At 43.3% G+C, this 16,375-nt stretch overlaps 1 protein-coding gene across 5 annotated transcripts in view; it reads right to left on the bottom strand.

Annotated features, from left to right (window-relative positions):
* LOC144592669 (clavesin-1-like) overlaps positions 1-16,375 on the bottom strand; it is a 69,777-nt gene that overhangs the window by 19,596 nt on the left and 33,806 nt on the right. For all 5 annotated transcript variants that reach the window (XM_078397453.1, XM_078397449.1, XM_078397451.1 and 2 more), the window contains one exon: positions 8,318-8,553. In XM_078397453.1, coding sequence (XP_078253579.1) covers positions 8,318-8,553 — 236 coding nt within the window. The remainder of the gene's footprint in view (positions 1-8,317; positions 8,554-16,375) is intronic.

The raw sequence follows: 16,375 nt of genomic DNA, 5'->3' as shown, positions 1-16,375 counted from the left end.
ATATTGATAACCATGTACTCTTTTACTGAGACTGTGGAGATGTATATACATGGCAGGCTATCTTGCTCCACATGAAATAGGGACTGCGAGACAAAAACATGGTCCATCTAGTTCACTTTCTCCATGCCGATAATAAAGTACAATGGAAATCTACCCCAATTGATTTGTAAATCAGTCATATTGCCCCTCATCCTTTATTTTCCCAAGAGAATATGCCCAGTTTATATCGCTCCTTCTCACAATCCAGTCCCTCATTCCTCAAAATCAGTCTGGTCATATCCTTCTGGCCCTTTTGATAATTTCAATTATTTATTTTTTATTATGATGACCATAACTGTGCACTTCATTCTCAGTCCCTTCATAGAAACATAGAGAGTAGGTGCAGGAGTAGGCCATTTGGCCCTTCGAGCCAGCACCGCCATTCAATATGATCATGGCTGATCATCCAGAATCAGTACCCTGTTCCTGCTTTTTCCTCATATCCCTTGATTCCTTTAGCCCTAAGAGCTAAATCTAACTCTCTCTTGAATACATCCAGTGAATTGGCCTCTGCTGCCTTTTGTGGCAGAGAATTCCACAGATTCACAACTGGAAAAGGTTTTCCTTATCTCAGACCTAAATGGCCTACCCCTTATTTTTAAACTGTGACCCCTGATTCTGAACTCCCCCAACATCGGAAACAATTTTTCCTGCATCTAGCCTGTCCAATCCCTTAAGAATTTTAAATGTTTCTATAAGGGCGGCACGGTAGCGCAGCGGTAGAGTTGCTGCTTTACAGCGAATGCAGCGCCGGAGACTCAGGTTCGATCCTGACTACGGGTGCTGCACTGTAAGGAGTTTGTACGTTCTCCCCGTGACCTGCGTGGGTTTTCTCCGAGATCTTCGGTTTCCTCCAACACTCCAAAGACGTACAGGTATGTAGGTTAATTGGCTGGGTAAAATGTAAAAAAAAAAAAGAATTGTCCCTAGTGGGTGTAGGATAGTGTTGATGTACGGGGATCGCTGGGCGGCACGGACTTGGTGGGCCGAAAAGGCCTGTTTCCGGCTGTATATATATGATATGATATGATATGATATGATAAGATCCCCTCTCACCCTTCTAAATTCCAGTGAATACAAGCCCAGTCGATCCATCCTTCATGCCGATGAATAATGAAGTGCTAGAGTGCCTCACCATCTGGATGTATAATGTACCAGATTGCCTGATACCCAATATGTACCTTGTATTTGTGTACCCTTCTCCTTCCCCCTACCCCCATGGGATTTCTACAGTGGCACCAGTGCAACTGTAGAGCTCCCATTGACCTGGAAGCCTCACCATTGCTGCTCGCTCTTAGGACAATGTGGCCATGTGGCAAATTAGCCTCAGCAGCACTGACTGCTTACAGAAAACATATTCCCAATATATAAGTTAATTGAAAATATTAATATTAAACGATATTTTAAGACATCTCTTCATTTCCCTTCAAGATGACAGTTGGTAACCATATTTCAATAGCAAATGGCCACACTAGCTGGTCCATCCATGACAGACATAAAGGGAAAGGGTTAGATTCGAAGTGTATTCAATCCTTTAGCTCTGTGGGATTCGGGTGGCGAATCCAGACTCAAAGCAAGAAGTCAGATGTGGTGGCATTTGACCTGCAACACATTCGCCAGTAGCTCAGAGCAGTGCATGGTCATGAATTCCTGACGCTCCATCTGCAGGTAGTCAGCGCTTCCTTGCAGACACAGCACAGAGACACCCTTAGCGTCATCCAGCCAATCATTTTTTCACATCTGATATGCGTTTGCTTACTAACGTGGAGCCCCGTTGAGCTAATTTTGATTTAATGTTAATCGGCACTGCCGGATTTCCTTGGTTTTCTACCCTGTTATTATTTTTGCATTTCGATCATTTTACCATCCAAGATTTTATCCCCACTTGAATTACTTTTTACTGTGTCATTTATTATCCTTTTTGTTCAATTCCATTGTTTAATTTCAATATTTAGGGAAGCAAGGGACAGCTCATCTATAGTGACAGCTCATCTATAGTGACAGCTGCCTGTAGGTCATCGAGGATATCTGCGAAGATTCAAAGGGGACGAGATCAGCCTTTCTGCAACCAGATGACAGCCACAGTGGTCACTCTGCAACAGTGTGGGACGATAGTGAAACACGATGGGGACTACAGTATCCGTGCCAGTAAGCTTAATAAAAGATTTGTCTCCCTTGGTGCTTAATATCTTTTCCTGTTGTCATTTTTTTTTCTGATCGGGCATGTACTGTTGAAATGTATTCTTATTATGTGTAGGGTAATGCTCTCTATTGCACAGGAATAACTCAGATTGCATGGCAGCTATTAAAATCACTGTATTGCTTGCTATGCTGTGTTATGTTGCAGTTGTGATGCATTTCAAGGGAATATGCTCAAACTTCATCTTGATCAAGTGATGGTTTCCCTGTAAAGATTGAAGCCTCATTGCTGCAGACTTCAGAGCTTTGAAATATCATGACCCAAGGTATTACTGCCATGTTATTCTAGCAATTACTACACTCAGCTCCAACTGCAAAGTTCTTTCCAATTTTGCAATTTTTCTCGTAGAAAGAAAGAACTGCAGATGCCGGTTTATACCAAAGATAGACACAAAGTGCTGGAGTAACTCAGTGGATCAGGCAGCAACTCTGGAGATAAAGGATAGGTGACATTTAAGATAAGGACAACTTCATCAGACTGAAAGTGAGGGTGGGGGCAGGGGGAGACCAAGACAAATCAGGGCCACGAACGGAAAACCTCAGGCAGGGTGGTTCCCTGGTAGGCCTATAGTTCCCCGGTGACTCTGAAGAAGGGTCCTGACCCAAAATGTTACCCATCCTTTCTCTCCATAGATGCTACCTGACCCACTGAATAGAAACATAGAAAATAGGTGCAGGAACTGCACCCCTTCCTCTTCTTCGCCGCCTCCTTCAGTTTGTGGATACTTTCGTCACCCTCGACGTCCATGGTGAAGTCCTCGCCGCCCGCCTCATGGAGGTCCAACAGAAGATGGGTGATGATTCGGGTCGAGATCTTTCGGAAGATGTCTCGGCCCGAAACGTCACCCATTCCTTCTCTCCCGAGATGCTGCCTGACCCGCTGAGTTACTCCAGCATTCTGTGTCTACCTCCGGTAGGGGTGCCAACTATAGCACTCCCAAATACGGGACAAGGTGACGTCACTGCCCTGCGCCCCACATGACCTCACCCAACCAGCGGCCACATGCTCCCGCTGCACCAATGGCGGCCCCCCGGGCCAGGAGGCGGGTTGCTACACAACCTCCGTTAGGCGGCGCCCGGGCCTACACTGTTCCAACCTCTGGAAGGTAGGCACAGATTTTAACCATCATCTGCAGTTTTATCCTACCTACACTGTCTGGGCCTACAGAGCGTCTGGGCCTAAGGCGCCCCCCGGGCCTAATACGGGACAAGGACGGTTCCCTACGGGACAAGCCAATTGAGCATAAAATACGGGATGTCCCTGCTAATACGGTATAGTTGGCAACCCTAACCTCCGGACAGTGTAGGCCCGTGCGCCGCCTACCAGAGGTTGCGTAACAACCCGCATCCCGGCCCGAGCTGTCGCCGTTGGTGGAACGGGAGCACGTGACCGCTGGCTGGGTGAGGTCATGTGGGGCGTGGGGCGGTGACATCACCTTGTCCCGTACTTGGGAGTGAGGAAGTTGGCAACCCTAGCTACAGGCACCGCACTAGCTTAATCCGGCCCTGACTTTGTTTCTATCTTTGGAATTTTTCTTCCCTGTTTATTATCATGGCCCCTGAGGGAGAGACATCTAGAGGTTGTATAGCAAGGTGGAGAATATACCCCATCGTGTCTGGTCTGCTCTCTGGGAACCATATGTTCCGCAGGGCTAGGCAAAGGACAGGATAAGAAGAGAAGTGACAGCTTGTGCTAGGGATTATCACACAAGACTGCCCAGATCAGTTTAAGGAATGAGTGAAAATTGGTGATCTTGCTGCTGATATTTTAACAGTTGTGCCTCTGAAATGGCATAAAAAGACCCTCAACAGGATCTTGTCTGAATCCTAAATGATGGTAGACTTGATTGGCTTGATCTGTTAGTCCCACAAATCAGCTCCCCAACATTATAAACTAATCTGATCAATGGTGTTATCGACTTTATTCTCAGCTGTTATGGACATGGTGTTGCCACCATCAACTGAGCAGCAGCCCAGTAGGTTTAGGATTTGGAACAAGGTTCAGTCCAACAAGTAGCAGCAGATCTGAGGAAAGTACGCCTGACTGCTGGGAAGACAGCAGATGTGCAAGTGTGGATCATGTCTGGAAACGCCAAGGCAAATTTCCCAACGGTCACTATTTGACCCAGAATTGGTTGCCGGCACGACCTAGGAATTGAAAAGTGGCTTTCATTTTTCAAATCTCACATATAATGCATGTACAAATGGGTCCAATTTCTAGGCTGATTTCCTTTCTAAGTTTGTTTATCAGTTAATAAATTATATCTGTGCCTCTTCTAAATTTGCGTATAAGAAACCCTAGGGCATTTCTGGCAAATACACAGTCAGCACTCAAACAATACTGGCTGTGCTATTTAATCAAGATTCCACTGGCCTCCTGTTGACCTAATTAAGTAAAAAGGCATCAAGAGTGAAGCAGCAGTTAGAAAACATGTTCCCTTAATTCACCGTTGTATTCAGGAAAGGATCTATTTTCAACTAAAGTGCAACTATGAGCTTCAAAGAAATTTTGAGCAATTACCTTCAGCTAACTGAACATGTTTTTGTTTAAATTCTAAATACCAGGATAAAAATATTATTGTAGCTTGACTTTACCAGGGAGAAGACAAAACAAAATCAAAACGCAAAATGATATCCATCTTACTTTAAAATTACTCTACAATTAGATGAATAAATGCCGAATGAACAAAATGCAAATTATCTATTCCCACCGTTTGTGCTATTTTTAAGTAAATACATTGGGGGGAGGGGGGGGGGGGGGGATTTTGAGATATGAATGGGGACAATAGTATAAATTATGAAAATGGTTGCAGTAAAGATCCTGGAAATTATGTTAAATTACGCATTATAGTTATCATCGCACTATAAATGTCTGCTTCCATATGACTGATAATTCAACTGTTCACCAGGGTCTACTGAAAGGATAGGCTGGCTAAACATATTCAAACTAGTACACATGCAAGCTTGAGTGCATTAGTTCCACCTTGCTGAGGCTGCCGGACGTACAATATAAAATCAAAACAAAACATGATGGAAATTCTCAGCAGATCAGGCAGAATTTCATGAGATTAAAAGAGTTAATGTTTCAGATCAATGACCTTTCCTCAGGATATATAAATTGACTTTGCGACTCTGCAGCACGGTTCCACATATTGTTCCTCTTTCAGCAGCCGAACATGTCAAGTCAACTCATGGATTTGTCTCCAATGTGCTGAATTTCCTTCTAATCTATAATTAATGATAACACATTTCATCTGTTTCCCTTCCAAAGCACTTAACTTTGCTTTTTTTTTGCATTTGGCCAATACCAGATTCAGAATGCATATCTATTTGCAATATGAGTATAGTGCTTAGCAGGGAAAGAAGAAGCAGTCTGTATCAATAATTCACATTGCTGTTGTGGGTGTCACTCATGCGCAAATTGGCTGCTGTATTTTAGCTTACAACTTTGACTATACTTCTTGATGTAAAACACCGTGAACTGAACTGCGGTCGTGAAAGGTGCGACTGAAATGCAAGTGTTGATTTTTTTTCATTTTTCAATGGTTCTTTTGAGTGCCAGAGACAGCTCTGGTGTAATCACCACTGGGGTAAGAAATCTGGTCTGTTGGGGTTAGGGTTGAATTCAAATTTCACCTTGCCCATGCAATGCAGTGATCAATATGTTGAAATACGAACTGCACATTTAAAGGCTCACTAGTAAGCTGATAAACTAAGATGAGCATGATGATATAATCGACAGATAACCATGAAGTGGACTTAGTATGTTTTACTGCATTAAAATGAAACAAGTAACACTGCAACTCCACACCGTTCTGTGAAAGGTTATGTACTCGTTCAGAAAGAGGCAATGGAAAGATGAGGAGGCTCCACCAGAAACAAGGGGGACATCGTTTTGACTTTAGACAACAGTGATTGTAAGCCCATTCTCTATCTGCCCAGATTGTATTTCCATTACCATCAAAATACCTCGCTGACAGTTACAGCTGTTCCAAATTGATCCCAAACAGCAGGACCTGACTTTATACTCACCAGGGAACAGCACTGACATTTGCTAAATTTCTAACATTGCAATCTGGACTTTTCACTACCAAACTGAGGTTTAGTACAAAAACTTTTATTTGCACAGTAACTTTAACATAACATCCAAACATGTGCCCAGAAATTGCTAATGCATCCAAAACCACGCGCTAAAGTGGACCTGTGGAAAGGGTGCACTGCTGTTCCTCAGGGTATGATATTCAGCCATGCACAGAGCTCAAGACCATGCAAAGTAAATTACACTTTGCATGCGCAAATCTGTAAAAAGGTCTATTCACTGAAAGTCTTGCGAGACAATCATCAAACAATGTAAGAAACTTATCTAACCTACAGAATGATAGATGCCCAGCTGCAGCTAAGTACGTCAGGCAGTATAACTCTCGATGGACCTCAACCTTCAGTTATGATCTGCCTCAGTGTTAATGTTCACTGCCTCATTCTCAGTAGCAATTCCTGCAAGTGATATCGGAAAGGATTATGTATGACTTCAGAGGTATTTATTCACAAAATGCTGGAGTAACTCAGCAGGTCAGGCAGCATCTCGGGAGAGAAGGAATGGGTGACGTTTCGGGTCGAGACCCTTCTTCAGACTGACTTCGGAAGTCACTGCCCATGCTCAGTGACCTTGGAATGCAAGTGGTAGACTTCACAATGCGGTGAGATTTCTTAGCTTTTAAAATATTTCAAAGCAGACTTGCTAAAAAACGATAGACACAAAGTGCTGGAGTAACTCAGCTTTCCCAGGCAGCGTCTCTGGAGAACACAGATAGGTGACATTTCGGGTTGGGACCGTTCTTCAGACTGAAGAAGAATCCCGACCCAAAATGTCACCTCTCCACGTTCTCCAGAGATGATGCCTGACCCGCTGAGTTACTCCAGCACTTTGAGTCCTTTTGTGTATTAACCAGCATCTGCAGTTCCTTATTACTTCTTTGAAAAAAAACAGACCCTGAGCCAATTAAAGAGATCGGTAAGCAGATGACCAAATACTTGGGAAAAAGGAGAGGCATTAGAAAATGTTTTAAAGGAGAGTGGAGCGATAGTAATAATCAAGGAATGCTAAGGGAGGGAATTAAAAAGCTCTGAGATTTGACAGCCAAAGGAAGGCAGTATCTCATGGGACAATTAGGAACGTCCGGATATCACAGAAGGGTGCATGGCTATAACTTATGGCCAGGCAGGAAAGGGCTGTTAATTGCAGCTGTATTAGTACAACGGTAATTAACAACATTTTAAGTGCATTTTGAACTCTAGTGACAACCTGCATCTTTACAATTTTCATTTGCATTTTCTCTCCTCTAGGTGGCTAACTCATTGCTGAGGCAACTATATACTAAAGCACTCATTTGTTTGTTTGTTCCTGAACTACGGCCAAAACGGTACACGATAGCGCGACAATTTTAGGCCCACCTTACTTGCCCTGGTCCCTTTGGTGCTAATGGAAGAGGTTTCATTGAAATCGGTGTTATATTTTTAGTTATTCACATTTTAAAGTTTAAATCTATCTCCTAGGGAGGGAGGGAGGGAGGGGAGGAGGGAGGAGGGAGAGGGGAGGATAAAGGTGGTTGAGGGGGTGGAAAGGGAGGGTTGGGGGAAGGAAGGGAGGAAAGAGGGAGGGAGGGGGAGGGGGAGGGAGGGGGAGGGAGGGAGGAGGAGGGGGAGGGGGGGAGGGGGGTTAAGGAGAGGGTGCTGCACCAATGCAGGAGAGGTTTGGGCCCAACGGGTCCACTTGGTCTAGTTTTATATATGTCTCAAAGGTGACTCCAGGGCTTTACACGCATGGCTAACCTCATCCTCACCTGCCCCACATGTTCTTCCAGCAGCAGAACCATCACCACCCAATGAATGCAGAAGCCATACAGCTCCATCTGGTTGAGTTTAGGGTGATGTGCACAGACCTGTTCTGGCTGCCTCAGGATAAATGACAGGTGACGTTTAATTTGTCATTACAATTGAAAGATAGTCAGGAATATATGCAGATTTTGAGAGCTGCAATGGAAATTGCATAAAATTGTTAATGTAACTGGACTGTACAAACCTCCTCATATGCTTGGGAGAGCAACTGTTTTCACGATCATCCAGCGCGTCTTTTACGTGCAGCGAGTTGTAGGAATTGTAAGTGTATTCTGTTTCATCGTTGTACTCTGGACCCAGCAGTGTTCGTGCCCAGGTTCCCATGTCATACGGGGGTAGGGTACCTCCAAACTCAGACGGCAGATATTCTGGATGGATTAGCTGGTGCAAGCTGTTGAGGTTGTTGCCGTGAAGAAATATCTGGGGCAAAAAGATTGAAGGTAATCACAAAATTACATTAAATTAAAATCAGTCATGAAAATTTTAATTTTACCAGGGCTACAAAAACAAATATTTCCATTTATATTTTACTTTAATTCAGAACTCAATGTTTTAAAACCCACTATATATGAAATGCAAAACTGATTTTGTTCAATGGTGCCTTATCATGGGGCGGCACGGTGGCGCAACTGTAGAGTTGCTGCCTTACAGCGCTTGCAGCACCGGAGACTACGGGTGCTCTCCCAGATGTTCAGTTTCCTCCCACATGTTTGTAGGTTAATTGGCTTGGTGTAAACTGTTGCATATGTGACAAATAAAGCACCATTGATTAGTTTAGTTTAGTTTAGTTATACAGCACGGAAACAGGCCCTTCGGCCCACTGAGTCCGCACCAACCAGCGATTCCTGCATACTAATACCATTCTACTTACACTAGGGACAATTCACACCAAGCCAATTAACCTACAAACTTGTGGAAGGAAACTGAACATCTCGGGAGAGCACCCGTAGTCGGGATCAAACCCGGGTCTCCAGTGCTGCAAGCGTTGTAAGGCAGCAACTCTACCGCTGCACCACCGTGCCACCCCATGATAAAGCACCGTTGAACAAAATCAGTTTTGCATTTCATATATAGTGGATTTCTAGTGTATGTAGAATGGTGTTAATATGCAGGAATCGCTGGTTGGTGCGGACTCAGTGGGCCGAAGGGCCTGTTTCCACGCTGTATAACTAAACTAAACTAATCAATGGCGCTTTATTTGTCACATATGCAACTGTACATTGAAATTCTTTTTGCAAAATGCAGGCGCCGCCAATTTGTCAATAATTATGTATGGATAATCAAAAAGACGTCCTTATTTTTAACCGAAAATCTTTCCTGTTAAATTAAGTTGTACCAGAAGTTATTCAAAATGATAATAGACTGTGCACTGTTAAATGTAGTTGAATTTGTCCAGGTCTTTGTGGTGTCACCTTACTGACTAATTCCTTTCTGAATCCGGCCTTAATAATTTTTTAAGTTTTTCACAGCCAAAGTGGAATCCAACAGGAAAGCATCAATTCTGCTAATAGTGTTAAGATTCTCAGATGAAAAGAATTCAATTCTCAAATGCATATGACACATTGCTTATCATAAGACTACAAAATATTCATAGATGAATGAGAACAATTAAACCACATGGAAAACTCTACAAGATTTTAACCATGATATCTCATTAGGCTATCCAGTTAATCTAAATATCCATCTTTCTTCAGCAGGTCAAAGTAATATTTTTCCTTACATGACCTACATTTCAACAAAGAAATGTACCATGGGAATTCATATGTTGATAAATTGACTTCATCAACCATTTACTTCAATGAAAAAGATATGTCAGTGTAAATCAGGCTGCTATAAGCTATTTGTACCACTGACATAGATCAAATTCAATTATTTTAAAAGAAACTGCAATGTACATTCCAAAATTATTGTCATCTAAAAGTAAAGATTAGTTTTCAAATTTACTTAAATTGATAACACCTTTCCGAAATCTTTAAATAATTTTAAACTAAATAAAATAGAATCTAACAGGGCAGAATTTTCCCTCAGTAATTCCTAAACACTTACTGGAATCTAATATGAATATATTTTTCTTTAGTTTACCATACAGAACATCATGAGATGCCTAATCAACAGCTAATCTTTGGCAGTAAGGTTGAGACAAGAGGCAATATTTTGAGTTAATTTGTGGAAGAATTAAAGATGGTTTGAGAAAAAATGTTTTCACCCAAAGCAGAAAGAGGATGTGGATATAGAAGCCGGAAAAGATGGTGGAAGCAAAAACCTCCATCACATTTAAAATGTATCTGAATGAACATTTGAAGAACTCACAAGGCTTCAGGCTATGAGCTTGAAAGTGAGAGTAAACCTATATTTGGCTGCCTGGACATGACGGATCAATGCCCGAGTTTCTATTTATCTATGATTCTACGTTATATATATCAATAAACTGCTCAAACATAAAGGATTTCTTATTGTTTCTAAGAGGTGAACTGTTCATCTTGAGCCCTTGCTGTACTGCATTGTTGGAATCCCTAATCCACCAGCAGAGGTAGAGAAGCTAGGTCTCTTCAAAGCCAACCCAAGAGCTGGTAACCATTTGGATTGGTGGACTAAATCGTGAGCTATCTATCTGGATGGTTGATTATAACTTCGACAAAACTTCAAATCAAATGGCAAAGAATGAAAATGAATTATTGAGGGCGTGCTGCGTAGGTTCACTAGGTTAATTCCCGGAATGGCGGGACTGTCGTATGTTGAAAGGCTGGAGCAATTAGGCTTGTATACACTGGAATTTAGAAGGATGAGGGGGGATCTTATTGAAACATATAAGATAATTAGGGGATTGGACACATTAGAGGCAGGAAACATGTTCCCAATGTCGGGGGAGTCCAGAACAAGGGGCCACAGTTTAAGAATAAGGGGTAGGCCATTTAGAACGGAGATGAGGAAGAACTTTTTCAGTCAGAGTGGTGAAGGTGTGGAATTCTCTGCCTCAGAAGGCAGTGGAGGCCAGTTCGTTGGATGCTTTCAAGATAGAGCTGGATAGAGCTCTTAAGGATAGCGGAGTGAGGGGGTATGGGGAGAAGGCAGGAACGGGGTACTGATTGAGAGTGATCAGCCATGATCGCATTGAATGGCGGTGCTGGCTCGAAGGGCTGAATGGCCTACTCCTGCACCTATTGTCTATTGTCTATTGTCTATTAATCAAACGCTAATTTATACAACAATTTTGTCAAATATTTGATGAATGCTCTTGCTGTCACTGGATGGCATTTTTGAAGTCCTCAAGAAGAAGGTAAGCGCAACAGTGACATCTTGTGGCTGGAATTAAACAGAGTAACAGTAAAACTCCGATAATCCGGTATCTGATTATTCCGAAATCCTGATACTTCACAATAAGGCTCGTTAAATGCACCAGGTCCTTGGTATCCATGGAACTACTATCCCAGATAGAGTCTGGCTGGAAAAATAGCCGGCTGGTGGCTGTGTATTTCTGGGAATGTTGGTGTTGGTGTTGGGATCTGGAACTTTTGGTGTCCCGGGTGCTCACATGTCTGAAGCTGAAACGCTGTGTGTTCTATTTCCATGCTTCCTATAAACTCACTAGATTCACTGGAAAAAAATATTATATGACTATGTAATCTGTGAAAGATTGTGAAATAGAAGTACGTTGAAGTAATAAAAGTAACATCCAATAGTCCGGAAAATCTGCTGGTCCAGCACCATATTGTCTTTAAAATGCTAGATTATCGAGTTTACTGTAATTCTTCTATCAGTTGTCAAATCTGCCCCATAGGCCTTGATTTTGTTTTTCTTCCTTTGAATAGTTTTGATAACCATTAAGAGCATTCTGTAGAAACAAAGGACTGCAGATGTTGGTTTATACCAGGGGTCTCCAAACTTTTCAGCACGAGGGCCACATTATATATTTGGCACATTTTTGCGGGCCGTAGGAAAAAATAAAGAAGTGCGAGTTTTATAAATTTAATGAACTCAAAAAAGTTTAGACTAGGTTACATTAGATTAGATTATGAAAGGTTAAACTAGGTTAGGTTAGATTAGGTTAGTTTACATTAGGTTTATATGGCAACAAATAAATAATATTCAATTTTTAAAAAGAGCTTGAAATATTGGAATATATATATACCATAGGTATACAATTATTTATAAAACAGAAAAAATACAGTGACCACCACTGGGGGAGAGAAAGAGAGGGGTAGAGAGGGGGGGGGGGGGGGGGGGGGAAGAGAGAGAGTGGGGGAGGGAGAGTCAGGGTAGAGGGAGCAGCAGGTGAGAGCGGGAGCGCGGGGAGGGGGAGGGTGTTAGAGGATCCGGTGAAGGAGCGCCGCCACTTGCGGGGGCTGCTCCCTCCCTCTCTCTTTCCCTCTCTCCCCTCTCCCTCTCTCCCGGAGCCAGCGAGATCTGCGCCGCTCCTCCACTCTCTTTCCCGGCCCCATCTCCCTCTAACGCAGCGAAATAAGAACAAACACAAGTGCAGTTGTTGTTCAGAAGCCCCGCATCCCCGGGGTGAACGGCAGCGGCGGCGGCAGCGAGGAGGGAAGTTTCACTTGTGTTTGTTCTTATTTCCCTGCGTTAGAGGGAGACGGGGCCGGGGAAGAGAGTGGAGGAGCGGTGCAGATCTCGCTGGCGCTGGGAGAGGGGGAGAGGGAGAGGGGGAGAGTGAGAGGGGGAGAGTGAGAGGGGGAGAGGGAGAGGGAGGGAGCAGCCCCTGCAAGTGGCGGCGCTCCTTCACTGAACCCTCTGAAACCCTCCCCCTCCCCGCGCTCTCGCTCCCACCCGCTGCTCCCTCTACCCCGACTCTCTCCCCTCACTGCCCCCTCTCTTTCTCTCTCTCCCCGGGGTGAGCGGCGGCAGCGAGGAGGGAAGTTTCGAGGGGGCGCTGCGATCTCTCGCCTTGTCCCGTCTCTGGGTCGGTGGCGATCCACTCTCCGGTGAACCTTCGTCGGCAGCTTCTGCCTCCAGTCCCCACCGCCTCAGAGCTTGCTGCAGGACAGATAAAATCTTGTGGTGGGCTGGATGTGGCCCGCGGGCCATAGTTTGCAGATCCCTGGTTTATATCAAAGATAGACACAAAGTGCTGGACTCAGTGAGTCATGCAACATCTCTGGAGAAAAAGAATGGGTGAAGTTTTGGGACGGGACTCTTAGCTTTCTGTAGATTGATACAGAACAGTCCTGAGACACTTGTGGGAACTAAAGCACAAGGTTTAAGTAACAACCATACCCAAATCATCTAATTTAACACTATGTTGCCTTTCATTTAGGTTTAAATGCACACCATTGGGCAATGCAAACTGTAGCCCAACGCTCCAGTTGCAGTCTTTCAGCAGCCAAGAAGTAACTACAACCAAAGATAGACACAAAATGCTGGAATAACTCAGCAGGACAGGCAGTGTCTCTGGATAGAAGTAATGGATGATGTTTAGGGTCGAGACCCTTCTTCAGTCTGAAGAAATCTGAAGAAAGGTCTCGACCCGAAACGTCACCCATTCCTTCTCTCCAGAGATGCTGCCTGTCCCGCTGAGTTACTCCAGCATTTTGTGTCTGTCTTCGATTTAAACCAGCATCTGCAGTTCCTTCTTACACGCGTACCCACAACCAACCTAATTTAACTAGATCATCATAGCTTCAAATTAGTTTAGATTGATTTATTCTTACTGTGTTACTGCGAAAATGATTTTGTAAGAATATGGTATTTTCTAAATTGATTCTTATTGTTGATAAAGTCACCAGCGAATGCTTTGTCAGAAGCTTAAGCTGAAGAGTATTGTCTTGATTTCAAGGTTCAGGTGTAACGATCTGACCACAGACATGGTTGCAATAGTGGGCATTGCCTGCAGAATGACGAGGAGCATTGACATGTGGGCAGGACAATTTACCAGAAGAATGGGAAGGAGGATGCAGAGAAAAGTTCAGAGCAAGAGGCCACATCCATAGAAACGTAGAAAATAAGTGCAGGCCATTCAGTCCTTTGAGCCAGTACCGCCATTCAATGTGATCATGGCTGATCATCCAAAATCAGTAGCCCGTTCCTACTTTCTCCCCATATCCCTTGATTCCGTTAGCCTAAGAGCTATATCTAACTCTCTCATGAAAATATCCAGTAAATTGGCCTCCACTGCTTTCTGTGGCAGAAAATGCCACAGATTCACAACTCTCTGGGTGAAAAGGTTTTTCCTCACCTCAGTCCTTAATGGCCTACCCCTTATTCTTACACTGTGACCCCTGGTTCTGGACTCCCCCAACATGGGGAACATTTTTCCTGCATCTAGCCTGTCCAATCCTTTAAAAATGTTATATGTTTCTATAAGATCTCCTCTCATCCTTCTAAATACCAGTGAATATAAGCCCAGTCGATCCATTCTTTCATCATATGTCAGTCCCACCATCTTGGGAATTAACCTGGTGAACCTACGGTTCACTCTCTCAATAGCGAGAATGTCCTTCCTCATATTAAGAGACCAAAACTGCATACAGTACTCCAGGTGTGGTCTCACGAAGGCTCTGTACAACTGCAGTAGGACCTCCTTGCTCCTATACTCAAATCCTCTCGCTATGAAGGCCAACATGCCATTTGCTTTCTTCACTGCCTGCTGTACCTGCATGCTTACTTTCAATGACTATGTACAAGGACACCCAGGTCTCGTTGCACCTCCCCTTCTCCTAATCTGACACCACTCAGATAATAATCTGCCTTCTTGTTCTTGCCACCAAAGTAGACTGCCTCACCTTTATCCACATTACACTCCATCTGCCCACTCACCCAACCTATCTAAATCACCCTGCAGCCTCATAGCATCCTCCTCACAGCTCACACTGCCACCCAGCTTCGTGTCATCCGCAAACTTGGAGTTTGTACCACTTCCACAGATGCAGGTCTAATATTCCATTCTTTAACCTCTAAGCCCAGTCGATCCATTCTTTTATCAATGTAGAAAGTGTCCATGTCATGCATGTAGAATGTTTAGGAAAGAAATGTTGTTACCAGCATCAGAGAGAAACAATTAGAAACCACAGATGGAGCTTGTCAGAGAAGTGCATTCAACGTGCCTATCTTCAGCTGATTCATTGAAGATATTTGTTTATCTTAATGCAAATATTGGACATTAAATCAATGTTCAGCTCCATTCACCATCCCTCTGATTGAAGTAGCCAGATAACAGCTTACAGGAGGACTTGGACAATATCTAGGCTTCGACTGCTAAATAACTGTCTGGTTTCATAAATGCTATAAGCATTTACAAGAGGCAAGAAAATGCTCAGGTTTCAACATCTAACCTTTGACAGCAAGACCAATACTCTAGTGCCTGCCATTAAGCTTTTGTATATCGCTACTGAGAAAACTTTTAATTAGACCTGTCACATTAACATGTATTGTGGCCACAAGAACAGACCAAAGGATCGATGGTCTGAGATCAGTGGCTCGCCTCTTTGCTTGCACCATTGGCAGCATTTAAACCTGAAGCACCACCTAAGTGATGTATTCAAAAGAGAGTTAGATATAGCTCTTAGGGCTAATGAAATCAAGTGATATGGGGAGAAAGCAGGAACGGAGTATTCATTTTGGATGATCAGCCATGATCATATTGAATGGCGATGTGCTGGCTCGAAGGGCCGAATGGCCTACTCCTGCACCTATTTTCTATGTTTCCATGTTTCTAACTGGTGAAACCGTCTTAAAGAAGGATCCCAACCAGAAAACTCTGTAATTTTCCTGCACAGATGCTGCCTGACCCACTGAGACCCTCCAGCAGTTTTTATTGCTCCCCTTCACTGGTGTTCTCTGGCTGCATTATATACTAAACACTGGATCCACTACAATTCATTGTTTGCATCAATACCCCACAGACCCAAAATCTCCAAACCTGATCCATACTTGGATGTTATTACTGATTAATACTCTGAAATCCTGAACATGAGAATATCTCTTTCACAAGATTAAGAATGATTCAAGGAGATGATCCACCATAAACTTCCTGGGGAAACTAAGTACGAACCTGAAATGTGACCTTGCCAGCAGCACCTACATTTCAAGAAACATAAAGTGCACTGAAACTAAGTGAACTGGATTAATGAAAGCATCGTTTCACATTGAATGATTGTTTGACCAATGGCCCTGAATGTTATAAAATTATGGCATTCGTATAAATTGTCTAAAAATATGAAATATTAACACAAGGAGTTTTGCACTTTACACGTATGTATAGAATATCTTTAAAATTGACAGTATACCAATAGGT

This window comes from Rhinoraja longicauda, chromosome 4 (genome assembly GCF_053455715.1).
Source record: "Rhinoraja longicauda isolate Sanriku21f chromosome 4, sRhiLon1.1, whole genome shotgun sequence".
NCBI classification, from domain to species: Eukaryota; Metazoa; Chordata; class Chondrichthyes; order Rajiformes; family Arhynchobatidae; genus Rhinoraja; species Rhinoraja longicauda.
This window is presented reverse-complemented; position numbering and strand designations above follow the sequence as displayed.